This window comes from Trachemys scripta, chromosome 6, assembly GCF_013100865.1.
Source record: "Trachemys scripta elegans isolate TJP31775 chromosome 6, CAS_Tse_1.0, whole genome shotgun sequence".
Lineage (NCBI taxonomy): Eukaryota > Metazoa > Chordata > Testudines > Emydidae > Trachemys > Trachemys scripta.
This window is the reverse complement of record NC_048303.1, coordinates 49,721,582-49,744,835: the sequence shown is the minus strand read 5'-3', so window position 1 is coordinate 49,744,835 and position 23,254 is coordinate 49,721,582. Positions and strand designations below refer to the sequence as shown.

The window sequence follows — 23,254 nt, the reverse complement described above, 5'->3', positions numbered from 1 at the left end:
GGTGTTTCTTTAAAGTGATGTGTTCTGCATTAGAAGAAACATTTGCTACATTTGATGTGGCAGTTGATTTGGAAATTGCATTGTTTTATTGAGCAGCCCGATAAGCATATGAACATGTTTAAATGTCAGTGCACAAATTATTGTTGATCTGGACTGCAGGAATAGATGTACTTCTGCCCGTTATCTTATAGCAAAGAGTTCGGAATCATTGCAAATGAGAAATGTCTACCTACAGTTAATGAGCACAATCAGGTTGTAAACTTCAAACCAACAAAATTAATGTGAATTCTGGATAGGAAACAAAAAACAACCTCCTCCTTCCCTCCTCCCCCACCACCCTTCATTTAGCAGACTTATGCAGTGATGAGCCAAAGATTTTGCATTTCAGTATACCAGCCCATTTAATATTTTGCTTTCTACTAGACCCTGATTTATATTAGGGCATGTTTTATTTAGGCTTTTTCGCTAATATGCTACTGGTAGATGTTCAGATTTATTCTCCCGATTCATTCTTTTACAGTTATTTTTTTTAACCACTAGAGGATGAAAAAGGATATGTCACAACATCCTAGGCATTCTCTAAATAGAGTGAAAAATTCTCTGTTTGCAAGGCTGTAACAAAGGTATGGAGGTTTGGAGAGTAAATGTATTTTCATATACTGGACCTGCACCCACCTGACAGAGCTAGAGCTGCAGGAGCCATTTAAAGGATTAATCTACAAGCAGCAAACTCGGGGGGCCGGGGGGAGAAAAATGCTTTGCTCAGATCTGAAAAATGGTTTCTTAGAATTTCTAGTCTCATGATTTCACTGTCCTTTTTTTAAAAAAAAGGGTAACTTTAAAAAACAGTTTCAACTTTATTAATAATTGAGCATCTCCTATTCTTGTCCTACCAAATTTCTGGCCAAATACTGCCCTGAACTGCATGTATGTAGTTCTTATTAACTTCAGTAGGGATCACAAGCACATATTCAAAGGCAGAATTTGGCTCATAGTCTGCTTTCTTCAGAAAGTCTAAAGGATGTTATGACTTTTTGTTGGGAAGGGGCTTTGTTTAGCATTTCTTCTAAAAGAATATCCTATTGAGGGGATTATATATTTTTTTCTAACCATAGAGACCACTCTGTCCTTTTCTTTGCCTTGCTCAATGCACATGGTTATTTTCAGTAATTTTTTTCTACTTTTTACCTTTGTGAGTTGCAAAAATTTCCTTCCAAACATTTCCTTCTCTGCAGTTTGAAGTCCCCAGGAAGTTCACATTAGGTCCACACATGCCTTTCTAGTCATGTTTTAAAATGTGTTACTTAACATGTGTTAATTAATACAATAATACATTCTAGTGTAAACACTACATAAACATTTGTTGCTAGTTAACCCTTTGAGTTAAACACAGGTAGCAACACGTGTCAGAGACCTTTTTTGTGGTATGTATATTAGAATTTAAAACCATGTTAGTTAACACTTCTTAATTGACATGTTACATGACTTCTGAATGTATTGTCAGATTTCTGCATTAGAGCTTTGATCTAGAGCCCACTAATAACAATGGTCATGCACTTCAATAGTCTTTATCTTAGGCATTACACTTAGGAATCTAAAACTGATTGCAAATTAAATGGTTTTGTTTTGTTTTAAGGGACTCAGCAGTCTATATAGTTTAGTATCCTGCCCTCAGAGTCAATATAACTGCCACAGAGCCAGTTTGGTTAAATGGCTCAGGACCTGGTTATCTCCTTGTGACATACTGCCATAGTTGAAATCAGGGCTGGCTCCAGCATTTCTGCCGCCCCAAGCAAAAAAAAAAAAATCGACCAGTGGCGGCAATTGGGAAAAACAAAAACAAAACGAAAAAGCTGTTCGGCGGCAGGTCCTTCGCTCCTAGAGGGAGTGAGGGACCTGCCGCCCCCGAATTGCTGCACATGCCGCCCCAAGCACCTACTTGTTAAGCTGGTGCCTGGAGCCAGCCCTGGTTGAAATCAGCAGAGATGTTTAAATTGGAACTTCCTCAGTCTAAGGGCTTGTCTATACTTACCGCGCTGGTTCGGCGGCAGGCAATCGAACTTCTGGGTTCGATTTATCGCATCTAGTCTGGACGCGATAAATCGAACTCAGAAGTGCTCCCCGTCGACTCCGGTAATCCTGCTCGCCGCGAGGAGTACGCGGAGTCGACGGGGGAGCCTGCCTGCCGGGTCTGGACGGGGGTAAGTTCGAACTAAGGTATGTCGACTTCAGCTACGTTATTCACGTAGCTGAAGTTGCGTACCTTAGTTCGATTTGGGGATTTAGTGTAGACCAAGCCTAAGTGAGGGGGAACTTTGGCAGGTCATTTTCTGTGAGGGGTCTTCAGTTTCAGAACTCACTCCCACCTTGGTCTGCCAGTGCCCAGATTTGATAACTCTGCAGGCATGTATCAGAACCCATCTTTTTCCCCTTTTCTCTGAGGTTGCTGGAGAAGGAATGGCCTGAGGTAGATATGTTAATGGGAAGCATTTTAAAATTATTTTGGTACCTAAATGTATGGGATAGATTCCTAGAGCTGAGGATGGTCACCTATACTTTCAGGTTAGTAATTTGAAGAAATGAATGAGAATTGGCCAGGACTGACTAGTCCTAGGCAATGACTAGCCCAGTCTCCATGAGGCTCATTGGCAGCAGGTGCCCAAGAAAGCTTATGCAGTTCCAAAGTAGATACTGACTCCTCACACTTGAACCCCATGTGCTAAGAACCTCATCTCTCTATATTATTCATTCATTCTCTGTCTCTAAGCAGGGAGACTAACTTAGAGAAGAATAACCTGGTTGTAATGACCCTCTCCAGACTTGTACCCACCTGCCTAAGGCTCACAGCACCATCACCTCCTTTCCTCACTTCTGCTTAATATTAGGTCTTCAATGTTTTCAAGGGAACAGTTTTCCATCAGAAAATGCTCTTTTATCAAAATGTAAATGTTTTGCAGAAACATGTTAATTTAGACAAATTTTTGATGGAAGAATCTCAAAACAATTCAAAATTGAAATGGAGCATTTAATTTCAATTTTCTCATTTCATTTTCTTTAGGCTTTCTGGATTAGTTTTGTTCTGATATTCTCTTTCTTTCAACTTTTATATATTACAAAATATGTATTATATATATTATATTGTAAAATATTTCAACATTATCAGAATGAAATGTTCCAATGAGGTCATATCAATGTTTCTGAATTGAAATTTCCAGAATTTCTGTCCTATAAAAAATTTTATATTTTAACATTTCATCCCAATCCAGGACTGTCACAGGGTATGCACACCTCGTCCCCTATTGGGGTAGGTCAGGGCTGGGTGGCCTAATGGCCAAAGTCAATATGGCTGCCCCTGGGGTTGAGAGCTATATGCCCTAATGGCCCAAGTGAATATGGCTGCTTTTCGGTTCAGGACAGCGCAGCCTAGTAGCCAGAGTCAATATGGTTGCCCTTGGGGATCAGGGCTGTGTGGCTTAATGGCCAGAGTCAATAGAATTCCCTAGGGTCAGGGCAATGCAGCCCAATGGCCAGAGTCTGTATGGCTACCCTTGGGATCAAGGTTGTGTGGCCTAATGGCCAGAGTCAGGGGCCGCCACCTATGGGGGCGACGGCTGGAGTAGGCAGACACGGGCGCTCCGTGTCAGCAGCGAATGTGGTCACCACCAAACCAGTAGGGATCCTACTGCAACACACTGACTTTACTTGTGTGGGAGATACCAATCATGCCACCTTCCTGGGCCACTTCCTAATGTGTTTCCTGAAGCTGGGGTCGGGGGGGAAATAGCTCAGTGGTTTGAGCATTGGCCTGCTAAACCCAGAGTTCAATCCTCCTGAGGTCCCTTCCAACCCTAATAATCTATGATTCTATGTTGTCAGAATCTCCAAACTCTGCAGTGTAGGTAGTTCTAACTCAAGGTTGTAGATCAGGTTCTTGAGATCTCTGGTTCCTACAGGCAGGTGCTGAAGCAGCTGCTGGGGTGGAACCTCCCCCAAGCATCCTCCCTCCTCAGTGGTAAGCCTAGAATGAGCTGGGCTCCTCTCTTTTATACTGAGGCAGCAGTTGGAGCATGCCCAGCACAGTCTGATGGGTGGGACTTTCATTTCCCCTAGTGTGAAGTCAGGGCCGTCCCTAGACATTTTGGTGCCCTACATAGCTCCCTCATGGGGGGGCATCCCCAGCCCTCCACAGGGGGGCAGGAACAGGCTTGGGAGGCAGGGGGTAAACTGCCCCCCAGCACGAGCCAGCAGGGCAGAGTGGGTTGGGGCCAGGTCGCTCCATTCCTGCCGCCCCATGAGTGCAGAGCAGATCCGACCCCGCACTCACGGGGTGGCGGGAAGTGGAGTGACCTGGCCCCAACCCACTCTGTTCTGCTCCCCTGGCTCCCAGCCTTGGGACTTGGGGGGACAGGGAGGAACCACCCCCCAGCACTCACCAGCAGCGCAGCTGGGAGCCGGTGGAGCAGAATGGATTGGTGCTGGATCACTCCACTTCCCGCTGCCTGGTAAGTGCAGGACATGCCCGACCCTGGCTGCAGTCCTCAGGGGAAGGGGTGGAGTGGGGGCGGGGCTGGGACAGAGGAGGGGTGGGAAGAGGTGGTACGGGGCAGAACCGGGGCAGGGGCTTAGGGGAAGGGGTGGAGTGGGAGTGGAGTAGGGGTGGGAAGAGGCAGGGCTGGAGTGGAGCAGGGGCGGGGGCTGTGGGGAAGGGGGGATGTGGGGACGGGGCAAAGCAGGGCGGGGGCCCTGGGGAACAGGCAGAGCAGCAACGGGGGCAGCTTTCCTGGGCGGCTCGGCCGATCGGGGGATCAGGCTGTCCACCAGAGCAGCATGCAGCTGCGTAGGGCACCAGGAAATTTGGGGCAATTTGGTGGCCTGCATTTCCTGGTGCCCTACGCATCTGCGTACTTTGAGTATGGGTAAAGATGGCCCTGTGTGGGGTTAACACTTTCTTGCCTACTGCAGGATATACACACCCCGTCACAAGGACAAAAACACATTTCTGATTATCTGAATTTTTTTGTGGGACAGGAATTCTATTGTCTAGCAAGCTTTACTTAATATATATAAAAAAGTTAACCAGAGTCCGTTCATAACAGCTACCTCCAGACATCTGTCCATTCCCCTGGTTTTTTTTTAAACGTTGACAAAAATTGCTTTACAAATTGTGCATCTTATACTCCCAGAACACATACAAACAATTTGAGACTACACCTCTTCAAACAATCACAGCCTAAAATTATATTCTGGATGAATAACTAGGTAAATCTTTCTCATCCACAACTAATTTTAATTGTTAAATCAGTCAGACCCATTTTATTCCACTCCTCCTTCAGATGCCAAGGACAGCAGATAAACATGCAACATGTCTGGAAGATCAACAAATTTGGGTTGAGTTGGACCAAGGAGAGAACTGAGTCCCAGAAACAAGTTCCCCACAGTGACAATATCCTGCCATCAGAACCACTCCCATTTCAATCTGGTGTCTATTTGTGCAATGGTATATTAAATATTTGGGGATGTTCATTCTGACCAATAACAAGTGATTTTCCTATTCCCTGAAGCATGAGAATTAATAGATCTTTTAATTTTATTCAAGATAGTACATATGGGAATACTGCTTTAGAAGCATCTATCCACTTAGCTTAAATTGAAGAAGAAACTCATTTTCCTTTGTAAATCTGCACCTATATTTCTCTGACTAAAAGGGGCCATGAGAGATACCTTAATTGTATTGCACCAATTTGTTTCTTTAATTCTATTTATCATTAACATTTTATTGTTGAAAACAAAAGCTTGTTCTGTTATTTTGGCAAGTGTATTTTGTAAGGCTTATGGTTATTTTCAAGGTCTGTTAACATGGCTTTGTCATTTTTAGTGTACAACTACAGCAGCATAGCTGTAGAAACAGGTTATGCATGATAATCTTGGCTGACAGATGGGTGAAGTCATTTTTTAAAAGAATGGCTGAAAGATGCTGTCTTGGCTACAGTTACTATGAAAAGAAGACTCCTATAGTAAGAGCCTGTAAATCAGAGGAGGGACTAACCACCACTCATCTTCTAAGCAAATTTAACTTTGCTTCCAGGGAGGTTTTTGTTAGTACTTAAAGAGTTCAGTAGTTATGTTAATTATCATTGAAATATCTTGTGTGCAAAGTTGTCTTGAGTTTACTTGCTGATATTCAGCATATATAGTAGTAAATTATGAAGACTTCTTTGTGTAGCTGTATTTAGTCAACTGAGAAAAGCAGACCAGGTAAATAATAAACTTCTTTATTGGATGAACATAACAAAAACAAAACAAACAGCTTGTGCCTTGCTCTTAAGCCCCTTCGTGATCTAAACATTTGTATTAAAACATTCACCGGTATTCCAGTCAAAGTCATCACATTATCTTCCTTCTGAAGAGAGTTGTCCTGTACTCTCAGCAGTTTCATTTTTCAGGGGGGATTTCTCAAACTTTCTTTCAGGTTTCCGTTCTAAGGGTTTCACTCCTGAAATTTTGCCTTTGGTTGCAAGATGTAATTAACCCGAAACCTCAAATCAAAATTAATTTGAAACTACTTAGATTTTCACTGTTTTTAGGACAAAATCAAGCACAACTGTTGGTTGTAAACCACAAATCCTTCTACCTTCACTTCAATGTGGCTGGGGAAGTTACCATTCTGAAACTAGCAAATATATTGCACCTCACAGATCACATCTCCTTTTCTGGTATTCTTTGGTTTCCCAGCCCTACGTTTACCTCCAGGAAATCCCACATTTGCACGGCTGTTTTACTAACTCTGGGGCCTGAGAGTCCAGTGCTTAATTTGTGCTAGTGGTTGCCATGGCCGAGCCCCAGTACCTCTGGGCTTGGCAGTTCATAGCACCTGCACCTGTGGGCTTGCCACACCAGTTATGAAAGTTTTTAAAAAATTGCTGGAGCCCCGGCACCTCTTTCATTCCTAATTAAGCACTGTGAGAGTCTCCAGAGTGGACTGTGATAATAGGGAATCCTTCTGTAGAACTAAGGAATCCCCATTCTGGGACTGAATCTCCAGCCCTAGAATCATAGAAATGTAGAGCTGGAAGGGACATTGAGAGGTCATATAATCCAGCCCCTTGCACCAAGGCAGGACCAAGTCTTCCTAGACCATCCCTGACAGGTGTTATCTAACCTGTTCTTAAAAATTTCCAATGCTGGAAATTCTACAACTTCCCTTGGAAGCCAATTCCAGTGCTTAACTATCCTTATGGTTGAAAACTTTTTCCTAATATCCAATTTAAATTCCCCTTGCCGCAGATTAAGTTCATTACTTCTTGTCCTACCTTCAGTGGACATCAAGAACAACTGTTCACTATCTTCTTCACTTATGCCAACATCTGATTGATATACCAACAGAGCTTGTCACAATTTTCAGTGGGAACTGTAAAAATAACATATAATGAAAATTATGTTAAGATCAGAAAGTGCTCAAAAATCCCATAAACAAAGATCTCAGTGGCATGCATTCAATTCAGCCCATTTGAGTCATGATGCAGCTGAATTGCAGACAGGCTGCCGATCTCCTCAGGAGATTTTTCTGTGAATTTGGGAACTGGTCTAGCATGCTGCCATCATCAAAATTAAAAGATGATGGAGCAAGTCAGCGTACCGTTTCTGAAGTTCCTGGAATATGGGCAGCTCATTGCGCACAATAGCATTGGAGGGTAGCATTAGCAGCTATGCTTCAAATTACTTTGAAGCAAAATGCTTCAAAAATTACTTTGGTTTGATCTTGGTTGGTTGGTTTTTGGTGTGTGTTCTTCAACTCCAGTTGTAGTCATCTTTGTGGGCTTTTCTGTACAGTTGTCATCCTTTTTTTGTCTTCAGCCATTGTCATCACCAATGTTGGCTGTTTTATGTTAGTTCATTAGCTTATGTTTAGTATTTGTCATATTTGGTTTGTTTGGGGTTTGGGAGGCGGAAAACATTGCACTGCCCATTTTGGCGAGTCAGCTTAGTTATGTGTTGAAATATTTTCAAAATAGGATATTTTCATTTCAGAAAATTACTGATTTTGACACAAAAATGGTTTCTCTTCTCCCTTTAATGTCAGTGGGAATTGTCTGGGCAGAATGAGATACATGACAAAAATGTGCTTCTTACAATGCAAATTTAATGGGTTCTCTGAAAAATAAGGGCCTGAAGTCAAGGCCCATTGAAGTCAATGGAAAGACTTCCTTTGACTTCAGTGGGCTCTGGATCAGGTCCCATAAGAACAGCAGAAAGTTCGATTAGGGCCAGCCAAAAACTTTACGTCACAACTGTTTTTGATTAAAAAAACTGGATTTTTGATTAAACTTTTTTTTTTCAAAATGGTCTGCTATTTTGCTGAAAATTTCATTTTATTTTTGCCAAAAAACAAACCCCCAAGAACTAAATATTTCAGCTGAAAACCAAAATATTTTGATTCACATATTTCTTCTATGGTGCCTCGTGGATGTTATAGTTTGGTTTCCTCATGGTCTCATTTTCCTTTATGGGCCAGGCTCCACAGCCAGACTACATCTCACAAGAAGCACGAAAAACAGGGATTGCTATGCTGCAACCAGCTGCTGTCAACGTGGGGGAAGACTGTGGTGCATCATGGGAGATGTAGTCCAATCATAGAACCCAGTCCACAGAGGAAAATGGGAATGACCCAAAAATACTCCAATTTGTGGCCAAGTAGTTTGGTTCTCAGCTGAAAACTTTGGTTTATTTCTTGTTCCTAAAAAGTCAATTCCTGAAAAGCCCATTTTCTGACCAGCTCTGCTTGCAGCAAATTCTGACTTTTGATTTTTAGAGTTGACTGTATGCAGTGCCGGCTCCAGGCAGCAGCTAAGGAAGCAGATGCTTGGGGCGGCCAATACAAAGGGGCGGCAGTCCGTCCGCTATTGGGGCGGCATGTCCGGGTCTTTGGTCTCTCAGTCCCTCTCTTCCTCTTTGAGCTGCCGCCAAGGTGCTGCTGAAGATGAAGAGAGGGAGTGAAGGACCCGCTGCTGAACTGCCGCCAAAGAATGGAGCGGCGCGATTGAGCTGCCGCTGATTGCCTTTTTTTTTTTTTTCTTTTTCTTCGCCGCTTGGGGCAGCAGAAAACCTGGAGTTGGCCCTGACTGTATGTCAGATTTCCATATCTACACTTATGACAAATTCGATCAGTGTTATGCCCAAGTAATGGTCTCACGGTTTTGTAACCACATTCTTCCTTCAGGTTGTCTTATCCAATATGAATTGTTCTTTTTTTGCAGGACCATATAGAAAATGTCATGCTTTTCAATTATGTGAAAAGATGCCAGACACTATCTTTGGGACAATAGTATTCAAAGACTTGACCATCATTTGAAAATAATGTGCTGATATGTGGCTGACAGTTATAATTGTTTTCATACTATCTTGGAAGTTATTCCCCTATTAGGAAAAAGAGTCATAATAATAATTCCTTTAAATGACATTTTCTTGCAGTTATTTCCTCTACAATTATTTCTGCCATGCTCCTGTGGTTTAGTTTTGCTTTGTTTTTTAACAGTGGCATATACTATTAATTTTAAACTTTCCAAAAAAAGGTAGATTTTTAATCACACCTCTCATGTTTCCAAATGTATCATTTTAATTTCTATCACTACAAATTATTCCCCATTTCTGCCATCAGTTTCCAGCACAGGCTATTTGTAATGACTTATCTCTAGCTGTGAGGATTCCCTGCAATTCCTGAGTGCTTTTCCTTTGAATTGGCTACCAATGTCGTGTGCCGCACAGTTAGCTAATGCAGTAGCTTTCAAATGCAGAACGTGTCTACAAGGCAGCATAATATGCTACTACTGTGAGGTCCCAAGCACACACTATTTTAATGGCTTTTTCATTTTTAATGACTAGTGTACTATAGGCTGCTATTTCTCTAACATTCTCCACAAGAATTCTCATTGCCTGATATGACACCTACTGGTATGAACAGAACTGATCAACTATTTAAGTGTTCTAATGCAGTTCTAAAGTTTCTTCTAAGCTCCGCCAGATGTCTAAACTTGTTAATCTTATGGACTGTTTTATTTGCATCTGTCATCATAAACACTGATCAGCTTTGAACATCCCTGACAAGTATGAGACACTTTAGTTACTTAAAGAATTTTACTCTCCTGAGCTGCTTTAAAATGAACTTTAACTTTTTTTAAGGTAATACACAAAAATATGTCTGAATACAAATAGGACTAATTCAAGGTTAGTAGAAATGACAACAGATTTTTAGACCAATGGCTCTCGGCCCTTCACATTCTGAATACCTTTGTGACCCTTTCTTTATAAATCAGCATACCAGGCCTGAACTTGTAAAGTGATGTCCTCTCCTGAGAGGTGCTGAGTGTATTCTGAGGAGTTCTGGGAGCCATCAGCTTCCAATGAAATCACTGCATCTTGCAGAATCAGTTGCATTTTATGAACCACTGGGATGGCATTGTTATCTAGGTGCTATGCATGGGATTTACAAAAGAAAATATGGGACTTTAGAGCACAAGTCACATTGAGTTCCTGTGGGAGTTTGGTGCCTAACTCCCTTTGGTGTTTTTGAAAATCCAAGCCCTATAGTTAAAATGGATTTGAAGCATCAGTAAAGTAAGATTAGTCGTAGTTTAGCACATTGTGGTATGTTAAAATGCTCTTATATAGGAAAGATTCACAGGTCTTAAAATGGTCAGTGACTGTAACACATAAAAAGAAGCCTTAACTTCATTTGTCTTTGAAGTACTGAGGAAAGTATATGGTATTTTAGTGTTTCTGGTTTTGCCATGACTTACACCTAAAAATGAACAATAATAAGAAAACTCCATTAGTTGAGAGTTTAGTTCAAGTGACTTATTTCTCGATCTAAAGGCTTGTCTGCATGGCAAGTTAGTGCATGGCAAGCTAGGGTGAGAGTCTACAGTGCACCAGCTTGCCATGCACTAACTCACCATGTGGACGCTGCTACAGCTCGCTCCGGGACGTGATAGACTCTCACCAGGGCTTGTCGTACACCAACTCACCATGTAGAGAAGTCCTCCATGATTCCAGAATTGTGGTCTGTAGCATATTTGTTGGCAGTCCACAAAAAAAAAAAACATTTAAGTCACATGGTACTGGTTCTTCCTGGTCTCCAGCTGCTAAATTGCATAGAAGACAGATAAAAATACATGAAATGTTTTCCAATGTTGCTTTTCCATATAAGCAATTGTTGTAGTTGCCACATAGATGTCATTCAGTTGCTAGCAGGAGAGAAAGTCTTAATGAATGTTCCACGATTGTGAATGGGACATGAAGTGATCCACAAGACCACCTCTCTAAGAACTTGTCCACATTTGCAGTGGTGCATAGGGTACATGCAGCTAACACTCCAGCAGCGGGGAGGCAGCAGGACACCACACTGCTAAAAAGAGAGAGTTGAAGTGGGAGGCATGGTTTGGGCATGTAGAGAGCCATGTAGGCTATATATCCTACAGTTCTGGTGCGTCTGTCCTCTTGCCCAAGCAGTACCTCAATGTCTATGCTGCTATTTATACCCCTGCTAACTGGGCATGCAGTATCTGTACTCTACTCACTGCTGCAAGTATAAACATAATTTAAGTTGAAATCCACAAAGTTTGAGAAACACCCCCCTCTCTCAATTTCTGAAATGTTTTACTATAACTGAAAATACAACGCATACCATTTGCTACTGTGATTTAAAAAAAAAATGAATTGAGTGGCTTCCTCAAACAAACCAGCCATTGTATAAGTTTTAAGACAAAAACATTCAGAGCAAGCCTACATATTTATACTTATTTCTCAAGAAAGCATATACTCAGGAGATGACTCTTTTCTACGAAATATAATTTGTACATTCACATAACTTCTCTTGATGCACAGGTCATTTTTGTATATTCAATAGCTGATCCAATGAAACATCATTTTTTAAGCAGAGGTAGAACAAAATAAGAGCTGTGTTTAGTAGTTCTGCCTAAGGAACTAAAACTGTTTAAGAAAAATATCAAAACATTGTAAAATAATGTTATGGGTCTAAGCTTAAATTGAAAAAACACCAAACAAACAGGAAATGTAAAGAAAAGAAACACTCTTTCCCTACCTTTTGCAGGAGCCTTATACCAATTCAGAAAAGTACCTAAGCACATGCCTAAATCAGTCCATGTTCAAGAAAGCAACTAAAAACGTGATTAACTTCAAGCATGTCTTTAAATTCCATTCACTTGAATGGGACTTAAGCGCATGCTTAAAATTAAGCATATCCTTAAGTGCTTTCCAGAATCAGGGCATCAGTGAATCATTTTGCCTAATACATGTGTTACATTATCTAGTAGTAATTTAAAAAAAGAGAGAGAGAAAGAGAGACAGAAAAGTCTCTTTGGAAGGTGTTGGAATTGACAAAATAGTCTGCAGAAGCTTCTTCCTGTCAAACTGCTTACGGAAGTTCTTTCTGGAGCATTACTTTTAATCTCATAAATGAGTGTTTTTCTTTATAATCTTAAATCTGTAAAATTTTTGATAAAATGATTGCATACTTAGTTAACTGTATTTAATATACTTCTGAGAGTTAGTTGTTAGTTACTTATGTGCAGCAGCTTCTAGAAATTATATCTTTTAGCAGTTTTTTTTTTCTTCAGAGAACTACAAGAACTTAGCCACTATAGATTATTTGCTAACCATTTCATTTTTTTTTAATAGGAGCATTTTTAGATTAAAACAGAGATTCTGACACAGCATTAGCTACTGTATATAGCAGCACACCTGGTGGCTGCTATATTTTATTGGTTCCAATTTTCCACCATATCAAATGCTTGGAGTGGAGAGTGGTGGCCCCAGGGAGCCAGCTACAACTCCCCGATTCAGGGTCACTCAGCCCTAGTGTAAATAAGATCAGGAAGGTTCCGGCACTAGCTTTATGTTGCTGGCAATGCTGGCATAAAGTTTCTTATTTATTGGATAATTTGATAATTGGGCATAGCTGAGCTCAGCTCTGCCATGCCCCCAGCCTGCCTCTGACAAGTTACCTATGCTGAGGGCATAGGAATCAGTTATGCCACCTTTGCCAGCTCTACATCTGTGGAGTTTCCTCCTGCACAGAAGGAATTTTCTGCTGGAAACTTCATCCTACAACTTCATCATACAACTACTTTCTTCTTCTTAAATGGGTAAGCAGTGCAAAATGGTCTAAACTCATCAGAGAATCTGGCTTTATTATACTTTGGCCCCAATCCCACAAACGCTTATACATGATTACTTACTCCTGAGTTCAACTGTTTAAGTAGTATAAGTAAAGAGTTCTCAAAAAGGGCCAATTCCACCATAGTTTAAATAAGAACACTATTCAGTACTGTTTTAAATTTACACTAAGTTGCTCAACTAACTAGCAATCTAGAGCATTTAATTACAAATATTCAGATACGTGTTTGTGTTAATAAATCAGTTCTTTCCTCCAAATCACATTTCCACTGTTGAATTGCCTTTTAATATCTCAGGACTAAATCCACAAAGGTACTTAAGCCACTGCTTCACAAGGTGCTGCAACATGAACCCCCTCAGTGCCCTACCACCTAGTAGAATCTTCAGCCCTGAGGTATATGCTCAGGCTTCCCAAACAATGCATGGAGAGAAAAAAGTGCTTAAGGGAGGGCTTCTGAGAAGCTATTTAGTTGAGCGAGGACCCACATAATCTCCATAACTCCTCAGCCAGGAGTGAAATGGAGGGGCTTAGGCTCCTCTTCTCAAAGGCATTTAGGCACCTCAGTCCCATCAATCTGGGTCTTTAGGCAAGTGACTGATGGGCCAAAGGGAAGGGCCTCCATACATCCACTCAAGATTCTTAGCCATGAACCCTCTCCTGTAATTCACTGCCTAAGCAGTATGTGTCCTGACCTAGGGGATGAAACCCAGACTTTTCTCAAGAACACCCTAGAAAGAGATCCACCCCATTGTAGCCAAGGCCCTCACCTTGGATACAGAAGACCTCTGTTAAAGTCCCTGCGCTGCCTGATTTGGAACAGGGCCTTGAACCTAGATCTCCCACATCCCTGGTGACTGCCCAGACCACAAGGCTATTGGTGTCCTTGTACACCCTCACACATGCCAGGCAGCCAGCTCCTGAAATTCCCAAGCTGGTTGCCCTGTTCTTTTTGCGAGGGTTATGCATGCTGAGAGCATGCCTACCAGCTCAGACCCCTCAGGTGAGATAGGCAGGGGAACCCCTACTTTAAGAATCCTGCCAGGACTAGGATGCTGAGCAGCTCAGTGGTAGCCAGACTTGGATGATTTTGTGCATGTCCACCAGTGGAAACGTAGGCAGCTAGGTAATTTAGACGCCCACAGAGTCAGTTGCCAGCTGAATGGTGGTTTTGAGGACATCATTGATGCCCGAATGGTGGACTTAGGCACCAAAAGAGTCTGTTAAGCCCCTAAGTATCTTTGTGGATCTAGCCCTTAGTAACTAAAACAAAACAGAACAGGAGTACTTGTGGCACCTTAGAGACTAACAAATTTATAAAGTCTCTAAGGTGCCACAAGTACTCCTGTTCTTTTTGCGGATACAGACTAACACGGCTGCTACTCTGATACCTAAAACAAAACAGGAAAAGGAGATATACAAAGAGAGCCAGAGAGTTTAGCCCAGGAGAGTTCTTTGAATCACAGGATGTTAAACTGCTTTTAGATCAGCAGCTTGTAGAAGTATGCATTAAATTGTAATCCATGGTTCTTCTTGTAACCAGTTAATGATCCTATCAGTAACAGCCTAATTGCCTCTGCCAAGTTCTAAATTCTACTGTATTGAAGAAGGCAATGATTGTGATCCAGCTAATCACATTCAAATCTGAAAAGTACACAGCAACAGAATGTTAATTCAGATTCTTTCCCTGGTAATCCATTTGATAACCAGGTGTTTGCAATTGACTAACTGAATATTCATTCTACTTCCTCAGAGAAAGGTATGTTTTTCATTAAATTATTTTAATTCAGATATTTTGTCTATACTCTGCGTTAAATCCTGATTTCCTTTCTCATACAAGTTGGTTTCAGTGGAAATACTCCTGCAAAGCAAGCAGGATGTAGCCATTTGGGGAAAAACAGGCTAAAGGAACATGTGGTAGCACAGCTGTTACCATGATGCCTTGTTAATATTAGCCTTGGTTATTTATAATTTTGTTCTTGTTTCAGTATAATTTTTCAACACAATGTAATAAAAAAATGTGTACTTAGCACCATGAAAGTGTGCTAGGAAAAAAATGACAATATAGGCCAAAGTATCCCTGAGCTTTCCACATCATTTTTCAGAACAACATTACAAGGCCATTGGATATGTTCTGTAAGCATAAAACAGTTGTTACTGGGACATTTTTATTAACTCTGGATCTGTGTAATAATAAAGGTTGATTATGATTTTACCTTTTAAATCCTTTTAATTTTAATGAGATTTTTTTCATGCTCTGAATTTCAATGAGAAGTACTCTGAATATGATGGCCACATAAAATATTTATGAAATCTATCTAGATTATCTTTAAGGTTATAAAACAAACAAACAACATCTGTTTTCTAAGAAGGGTTTTTTTCATACACTAACAAAACAGACATTAATTTTCAATATAAGAAACATTCCTTTCAAGACTACTTTAAGAGACCATTAAGGTCAAGATATTAAAAAATTAGTGCCTAAAAGCAAAGCTCCTAAAACCTTAGTTCAGTGATACTCAGACCTCAGTAGTTCAGGAGCCAAATAAACGAACAGCATTACCCAAAAGAGCCACAGTAGTGTGAATTCATTGTTTCATTTACTATAGTACTATATATTCATATTTAAACAGTAGGACAGGGGAAATATTTAGATAGATAGATCAGATTATTCTCGCAGCAAAATGATGGACCAAGTATTCTAATTGGTTAATAATTAAATCACACAGCATTTTAATATAATATGCTGCAAAGAACTACAGGAGACGCATTAAAGAGCCACTTGTGGCTTGTGAGCCTCAGTCTGAGTATCACTGCCTTAGTTAAAAGTGCAGAGCAACCAGCAGCTGCCATTGAAGTTAATAAGAGTTGCTTGGTGCTCAGCCCTTTTGAAAATCAGGCCACTTATTTAGGCTCCTAACTAAAGTACTAAGAGCTTAATTTTAGTTACAATTTACTCTAAGTCCCCTTTATACTGCTCTTCCCTCTGTTTTTGAAAAACTTGACCTAAGATTGCAAAGTTAGAATTAAAGTTCTGCAGCTTTAGGGCACAGTCCTATGAACACTAAGCTGATGAGGTGGTTTTTTTTACTCACGTAAGTAAGTAATGCTAAAGAACAGTATAGTTCTGCCATTTCACTAAAACACATCTCTGGACCTAGCAGACCTGCAAAATACTGACTGGAGTCAAATCTGCTATTTTAGCAAGAAAATCAAGAAATTGGCAAAGAACAGTCTTCAGGCACACCAATCTACTTCCTTGATCTGTACCAGTCAATGTTCAGGCATAGTCATGGAAGGACGACAGCACTAATAAATAACTCCTTCCTGTCCACAAATGGGGGAATATATTCATACTCATCCTCCTGGGTCTGTCTAGGTCTAGACATTAGATACAACTCATCATAGTGTGTTTCTGTCACTCACCTCAGAGATGAAACAAGGTCTGACAGGAAAGGTCAGAAATGAGTCCAATCATTCCTGTCCAAATGCTCACAGAGAGGAATCATGGGGAGATGTTCCTTTATCTCTAGGCCACTCAATTTTGAAGTTCCCTAAGGCTCAGTCCTCTTCTCCATCCTTTCTAACATCTACATGAAGTCTCTGAGGGGAAGTGAGACATCATGGCTGAACTGCAAGCAATATGCAGCCAGTCCTCAGTTCTACATACACTTTGCTTCCAGTAGAAATATCAACATTTTCCCCGCTATCCATCTGCCTGGCCAGGATAAACAACTAGATAACAGAAAGCTGGCTGATCCTGAACCTGAGCACGCTGGAAGTGCTTTTGGTGGCAAGATGAAAACTCTCTGAAGACCTAAAAAACTTAATTCACCTCCCAGTCAAAGTTCTGCCCTCCAGCTGTCTAATCAGACCAAAGTATGCATGCCTTTCTGGACTCCAGATACGGATGGTTGGAAAAATGCTTACTTCAATCTATGTCTAGACAGAAGACTGTTCCCATTCATATCCTACATGGAACTGCTCACATAATCCAAGCCTTCATGATCTCATGGATAGACTACTGCAACTCACTATGAGTCTTTTCATGACTTCAATGGATTTTCAAATGCAATGTTGTTGTTGTAGCCATGTTCATCCCAGGATATTAGAGAGACAAGGTAGATGAGGTAATATCTTTTATCCGACCAGATTCTCTTGGTGAGAGAGGCAAGCTTTCAAGCTCACTAGAGCTCTTCTTCAGGTCTGGGAAGCTTAATACAAGGTGAACCAGATTGAAATATGTGTTAACTACTTATGCTAAACAATCTGTTTCACTTTGTATTTAGCTTCCCAGACCTGAAGAAGAGCTCTGTGTGAGCTTGAATGTTTGCCTCTCTCACCAACAGAAACTGGTCTGATAAAAGATAATACTTCACCCACCTTGTCTCTTCAATGAACTTTGAAATATACTCTAGATCCAAATATGCACACTCAAACATTTTAAAAGTTCCCATTAGTCCCAAATGTACCAGCTCCTCAGTAATATTGATGGCTGAAAATACATAACCCAGTTATCTGCTCACTACACTGGCTTCTCACAGAATACTGAGTCAGTTTCAAAGCCTTGGCGTTAATTTTCAAGATCCTCTGTAAAACTGACCCAAGATACGTCAAAAAGCATCACTCTCTTCACAACAGTGATCTCTCTTGACAACTATATTCCTCAGAACCATGAAGCTGTCAACCTCAGGAGAAGACTAGGCTTTCATGGCAAAAAGGCCAAGACTTTGGAACTCATTACCAGTACCAGAGGACATCTGAATGGTCACAGATCTTCCTGCCTTCAGAACACAGAGTGAAATTAACTTTTTCAACTGTGACTACATCATAAAATAGCAAAGGAGGAAAAAGATGTGAAGGCAGGAAGAGGGAGAGAGAGAAGAGGAGGAGTGTAGCACAGGAGAGATGATATAAATAAATAAATATTTAAAAATAATAATAAAGTACCGCCTTTACTATTTTAGGGGAAGTGGAAGAGAAAAGTGGACCTTTGGACTATTGTGATCTGGTTATTATCAGATGGGGACCATTCACTTTTTAGTTAAGTTGAATGAAGATAAATTGAACTATTACAACCATGTTAATTATCTAGCATAGAGAAAGAATCAGATATTTCAGCATGCTATATTTGTGCATTGGAGCTTATATAGAAACAATTATATTACTATAGGATTGCAGAGCCTCTTATCCAAATTCCTTTCCCACAACTTCACTTTGTGAATGGCAGTAGGTAGCACTCCTTACAATTTTTACACATGCTATATGTGTTAGGAGAGCCATTATTTGATTGTATTCAGTCAATTTGCATATGAAAAGTATGTTTTTAAAATGTTTCTAACTGACAAATCATAACCAATTTTCACCAAACCTCTGAAAGTCACATATGTTGCCTAGGGAGTATGTCCCTTCAAAATTTAAAGACACTAACACCTAACAGGTTTCAGAGTAGCAGCCGTGTTAGTCTGTATCCGCAAAAAGAACAGGAGTCTCTAAGGTGCCACAAGTACTCCTGTTCTTTTAACACCTAACACTGACTGAAAATTTGACCCCTTATGTTTTAATTTAAATGGGAAAATATTATCTTCTGCCAAAATAGATTTAAAAAAAACGGGTGTCAAGTTTTGGGCATTCAACTTAGAAAAGTCTGATTTTCCGAGGGTGGCTCAGCACTTCTGAAAATCAGACTTCTTTTGAGGAGTCTCAGAGTTGACATCCAAAAACTGAGGCATACAGTAATCACTAATACAGAACAATACACCTTTAGCTGAAGTTGGAAGAATAACAGTAAACACAGTGGAAAGTGAAACAGCACATGGTTCTCAACTACAAAACACCAAGAACAATAAATATCCCATTTCATAGCTTTCTCTCTGTATTTTGCCTTCATAAAGTATGATCTATTTTTTAAACAACATTGGCAACTCAGTTTTGTCAGTGCAAATCATCAAATAGCAATTTTATGCCTAATAATGCAAATTACATTGAAAGGCTACCTTTGACTTCAGAGGGGTTTGAGTCATGTTCCTAAATTGGAGCACTTAGCTCCAGAATTAAAATCAAAATCTTTGGTGTGACATTGTGATGCCTTGGGGTTCACCCAGACATAAGCGGTTCAGTCCCCACCTGCCTTGCAACTCTATGCTATGCTGCTGTGGCAACAGCCAGCATACAAGCAAGAAGGTTTCACCCTGGCTTCCACCCACTAGTTATTCTTTGCAATGGGACCTCAACTACCATTCCAGCCACAAGTTCTCCTCAAAAACATTTTCTGACAGGTTCAGCATCTCTCATTTTAACTGCTCAATTTCACTGGTCCTTTAAAGAGACAGTATACATCACCATGTTAGTTTAACAGGTGTTAACACACCTTCCACACTGAACTGATTTGTTAAAATTAGCACACAGATTTAAGTGATACCCAAATAGAAGGGACAGGAATAGAAAAAGTTACAAACAAACAAAGAAACAAAAGTAAAACTCTGCTTCTAAGACTAAAGTCCAATTTAACAAACTAGAGTCTTCTTTTCAAAGTAGTTTTCTCACCATAGTCATTCTTCCAGCAAGGCTGCCCAGTCTTCAGCCAGAATCCAACATAGAGCCCAAAGCACTTGGTTTCTTTATCTCCTCAGGTAAAGGATCATATAAATGGCTTTTGCTTTCTCATATCTTCCCAAAGTTCATTAACCCTGTTTGAAGAGGTAGGAAGGCTTCCTGGGGGTGCAGTCTCTATCCCCCATGGAGATTAAGTGGTCATCTTCCCCCACTTGCCTGCCTGATAGCTTTGTTTACCTTGTATGTAAATATGCTTTTTATTGTCTTAGGTCACACCTTGCTTAATTTACATTGGAGACACAATCAAGCCTGTGGAACCAGCTGCGCTTAGGCACTACCCAGGGGTGCAGAACAATTTGTATAGTGGGGATGCTGAGAACCATTGAACTAAACTGTAAACTCAGTATATGATGGAAACCACTTTAAGCCAAGGAGTGCAGCAACACCCCCGCACCTCTAGTTCCAGCACCTATGGCACTGTCTGTCAAACACAATCAAGGAACATCGTTCCAGCGCATCTGTGTAGTTTTTTGCACGTTAACCATACTTACATCACACAAATATTAATGATCAGTGAGTTACTTTTCCAAGACACATTTTAAATAAATATCATGACAACAATGTGTAGAGTGCATTGAGCTGGTAAGGCCAGCTGGGACTCACTGCTACGTACCAGAGAGCTCCTTGCCCTCTGGTATTGGGGTGTCACAGACATCCAATTTGCAGGAGACTATTTTGTAAAAAAAAAAAAAAATGCATCTGCTACTTCGAAAGTATAAGCATAAATATGGAAATGATTTAACCTGGAGCAAAAACTAAAATTCATGAGGGTAAGTATATTTTGGGCAATAGCTGTAGTTAAAGTGCCAAAACCATTTTAGAAATCTCCAGGCCCTCAGCTGGTGTAAATAAATGTAGCTTCACTGAAGCAGGGCCGGCTCTGGCTTTTTTGCCGCCCAAGGCAAAAAAGCCTCCCGCCGCCCCCTTCTCCCCCGCGCGGCAGGGGAGGGTGCCGAGCCCGGGCGCGGGCCGCTCTCCCCGACCGGCTGGAGCGCTGGGGGGAGGGCGGAAAGCCCGGCCGGGGCTCCGCTCTCCCCAGCGGCCAGAGCGCCGGGGGGAGGGCGGTGAGCCCGCCGCGCCTCCGCTCTCCCCGGCGGCCAGAGCACTGGGGGGAGGGCGGCGAGCCGACCGGGGCTCTGCTCTCCCCTGCGGCTGGAGCCGCCCGCCGCCCCCCTCCAGGTGCTGCCCCAAGCATAAGCTTGGTGGGCTGGTGCCTGGAGCCGGCCCTGCACTGAAGTCAATGGAACCAGAGCAAATTATACCAGCTGATGATCTGGCCCCTAGTTTGAGAGCTGGACAGGGGGAAGGGGAGCAACTAAAATTAAAGTTCCACAGAAGAGGAACCCATAAGCAGCTCTAGGAAATAAGGAATGTAGTCTGCATTTATACACTCACGTGCATCACAAAACAAACAAAATGCCCAAACAGCACATGTTATATAACAGTCCATGTATGGAAATCCTAACTTTGAGGCTGCAGAAGCATCTGAATACTGAAAATCAGGACTGGAGAAATAATGCACAAGTCATTCTAAAATCTCTTTATTAGGAATGGAAGCCCTATCGAGGATGTATGATTCTTGTAAAGCCAATCCAATATTTATATTCCAGATCTTGGAAAATATTGGTCTAAGTAGGCTATTGTAAGTTAGAAGACATTTTGGAAATCAGCTTAAACAATTGTTGAGGTGGTTTCTCTACAAAACTCTGGGCTTTCCTGAATTAGCTTGTGCTCTTGGGCATCATAGCTGCTATGACGTGATCAAGAATGTATCTTTATGTTTTTGTGTGACACAAAGTCAGTTGTTGAATTTAAAATATTATAACTATATTTGACTGTCTTATTTATTTGTTTGTTTATAGATTGACCTCCTTGTTCCTACAAAAGTGACTGGCATAATTACTCAAGGAGCTAAAGATTTTGGTCATGTACAGTTTGTGGGATCTTATAAACTTGCTTACAGTAATGATGGGGAGCACTGGACCATCTACCAGGATGAAAAACAAAAAAAGGATAAGGTAAGATAATGAGGCAATTGCTATTTGGGTTGCATTTACAGAAAGTAGTAACCTCAGTGCGGGTAGCCTGCAGGTTAATATGTACTGTCTGTTTTATGTGCATCTATATGGTTAGAGTTCCACAGATAAAAGTCAAGGTGAATAGAAAGGAATCATATACCACAATGACATTCACTGATACTATAATATCGTACATATCTTTGCAATGTGCCAGATCCAAAGCTATTAGATGCGGGACATAAAACTTTACAGTTCTCCATTTATTGAAATTATTTCTCTCTTGAACTCTGCAGTAGAATGCATATAAAAAGTAGCTTGTTTGTGTTTTTGAGAACAGCAACCCTGCTGAGATTTTGATAAGCATATGATAAAATGTGCTAGCTATTTTGAAAAAATAAATACTTTTTTTTTATGTGCCTTTGTACCTAATGGTTCTGGGTTGATTTTTCTGGTAATTAATCATTCTAGGATATCAGATACCCACCCATATGCATTAATATTGCATCAGCGGTCTTAATATGCTTTAAAATAAATTAATTCCACAACTCTTCCTTTTGCAAATGTTAATGGCAGATGTTAGAGAAAGGGGTGTTTTAAGGTGCTGAGTGCCATTTAATTTTATATCACCATAGTCTAGAGAAAAAAGAATTGACAGATCAAATTTTAATAATTGTCTCTCTTCATACTGCTCCAGGGATATGAGCCTCACTATAGTAGTCACGTGAGGTGATCCCTCCCCCCTTAGGGGACACCACTATCAAAGACAAGCAAGATACTCATAAGTCACTCACATTCCTATTTTCTGAGCTTTCAAAATAGTCTGTTTAAAAATTCTCAAAAAGAGTCCAGAGTTTCAGAGTAACAGCCGTGTTAGTCTGTATCCGCAAAAAGAAGAACAGGAGTACTTGTGGCACCTTAGAGACTAACAAATTTATTAGAGCATAATGCATCCGAAGAAGTGGGCTGTAGTCCACGAAAGCTTATGCTCTAATAAATTTGTTTATTAAAACAAGTACTCCTGTTCTTCTTTTTTCAAAAAGAGTCTTAAACTCAAGTGGTCATTAAAAAAAATCATTGTGTGTCTTCTTAACGATCCTGGAAGAGGTGATTGTTGTCTTTGTGAGTTTGGTAAGAAAGTTTCCTAAGCAATGCCAGATAACTAATTAATTCCCCAATTAATATAAATATTTGATGTTCAAATAGCTTCTTATATTAGTAACCAGTTTTAGAAAGGTCACTTGATTCTATATTGGTACATAAAATATATTACTGCTCACACAGTAATGGTATTGTAAGTTATTATTTTAGATTATTGTATTTAGATGCAAAACATTTGCCAAAGAACATCACAAGAGAAGCTTTTGCATCTTAAGCATTTAGGGAATAAACAAACAGGTTTTCACCTTTAAATTGAAACATAAGGTTAGAAGTA

At 40.7% G+C, this 23,254-nt stretch overlaps 1 protein-coding gene across 1 annotated transcript in view; it reads left to right on the top strand.

Moving 5' to 3' along the window:
- Nucleotides 1–23,254, top strand: part of EDIL3 (EGF like repeats and discoidin domains 3) — a 440,325-nt gene that overhangs the window by 395,503 nt on the left and 21,568 nt on the right. The window contains exon 10 of the mRNA XM_034773693.1: nucleotides 21,667–21,822. Within this exon, the coding sequence (XP_034629584.1) occupies nucleotides 21,667–21,822 (156 nt within the window). The remainder of the gene's footprint in view (nucleotides 1–21,666; nucleotides 21,823–23,254) is intronic.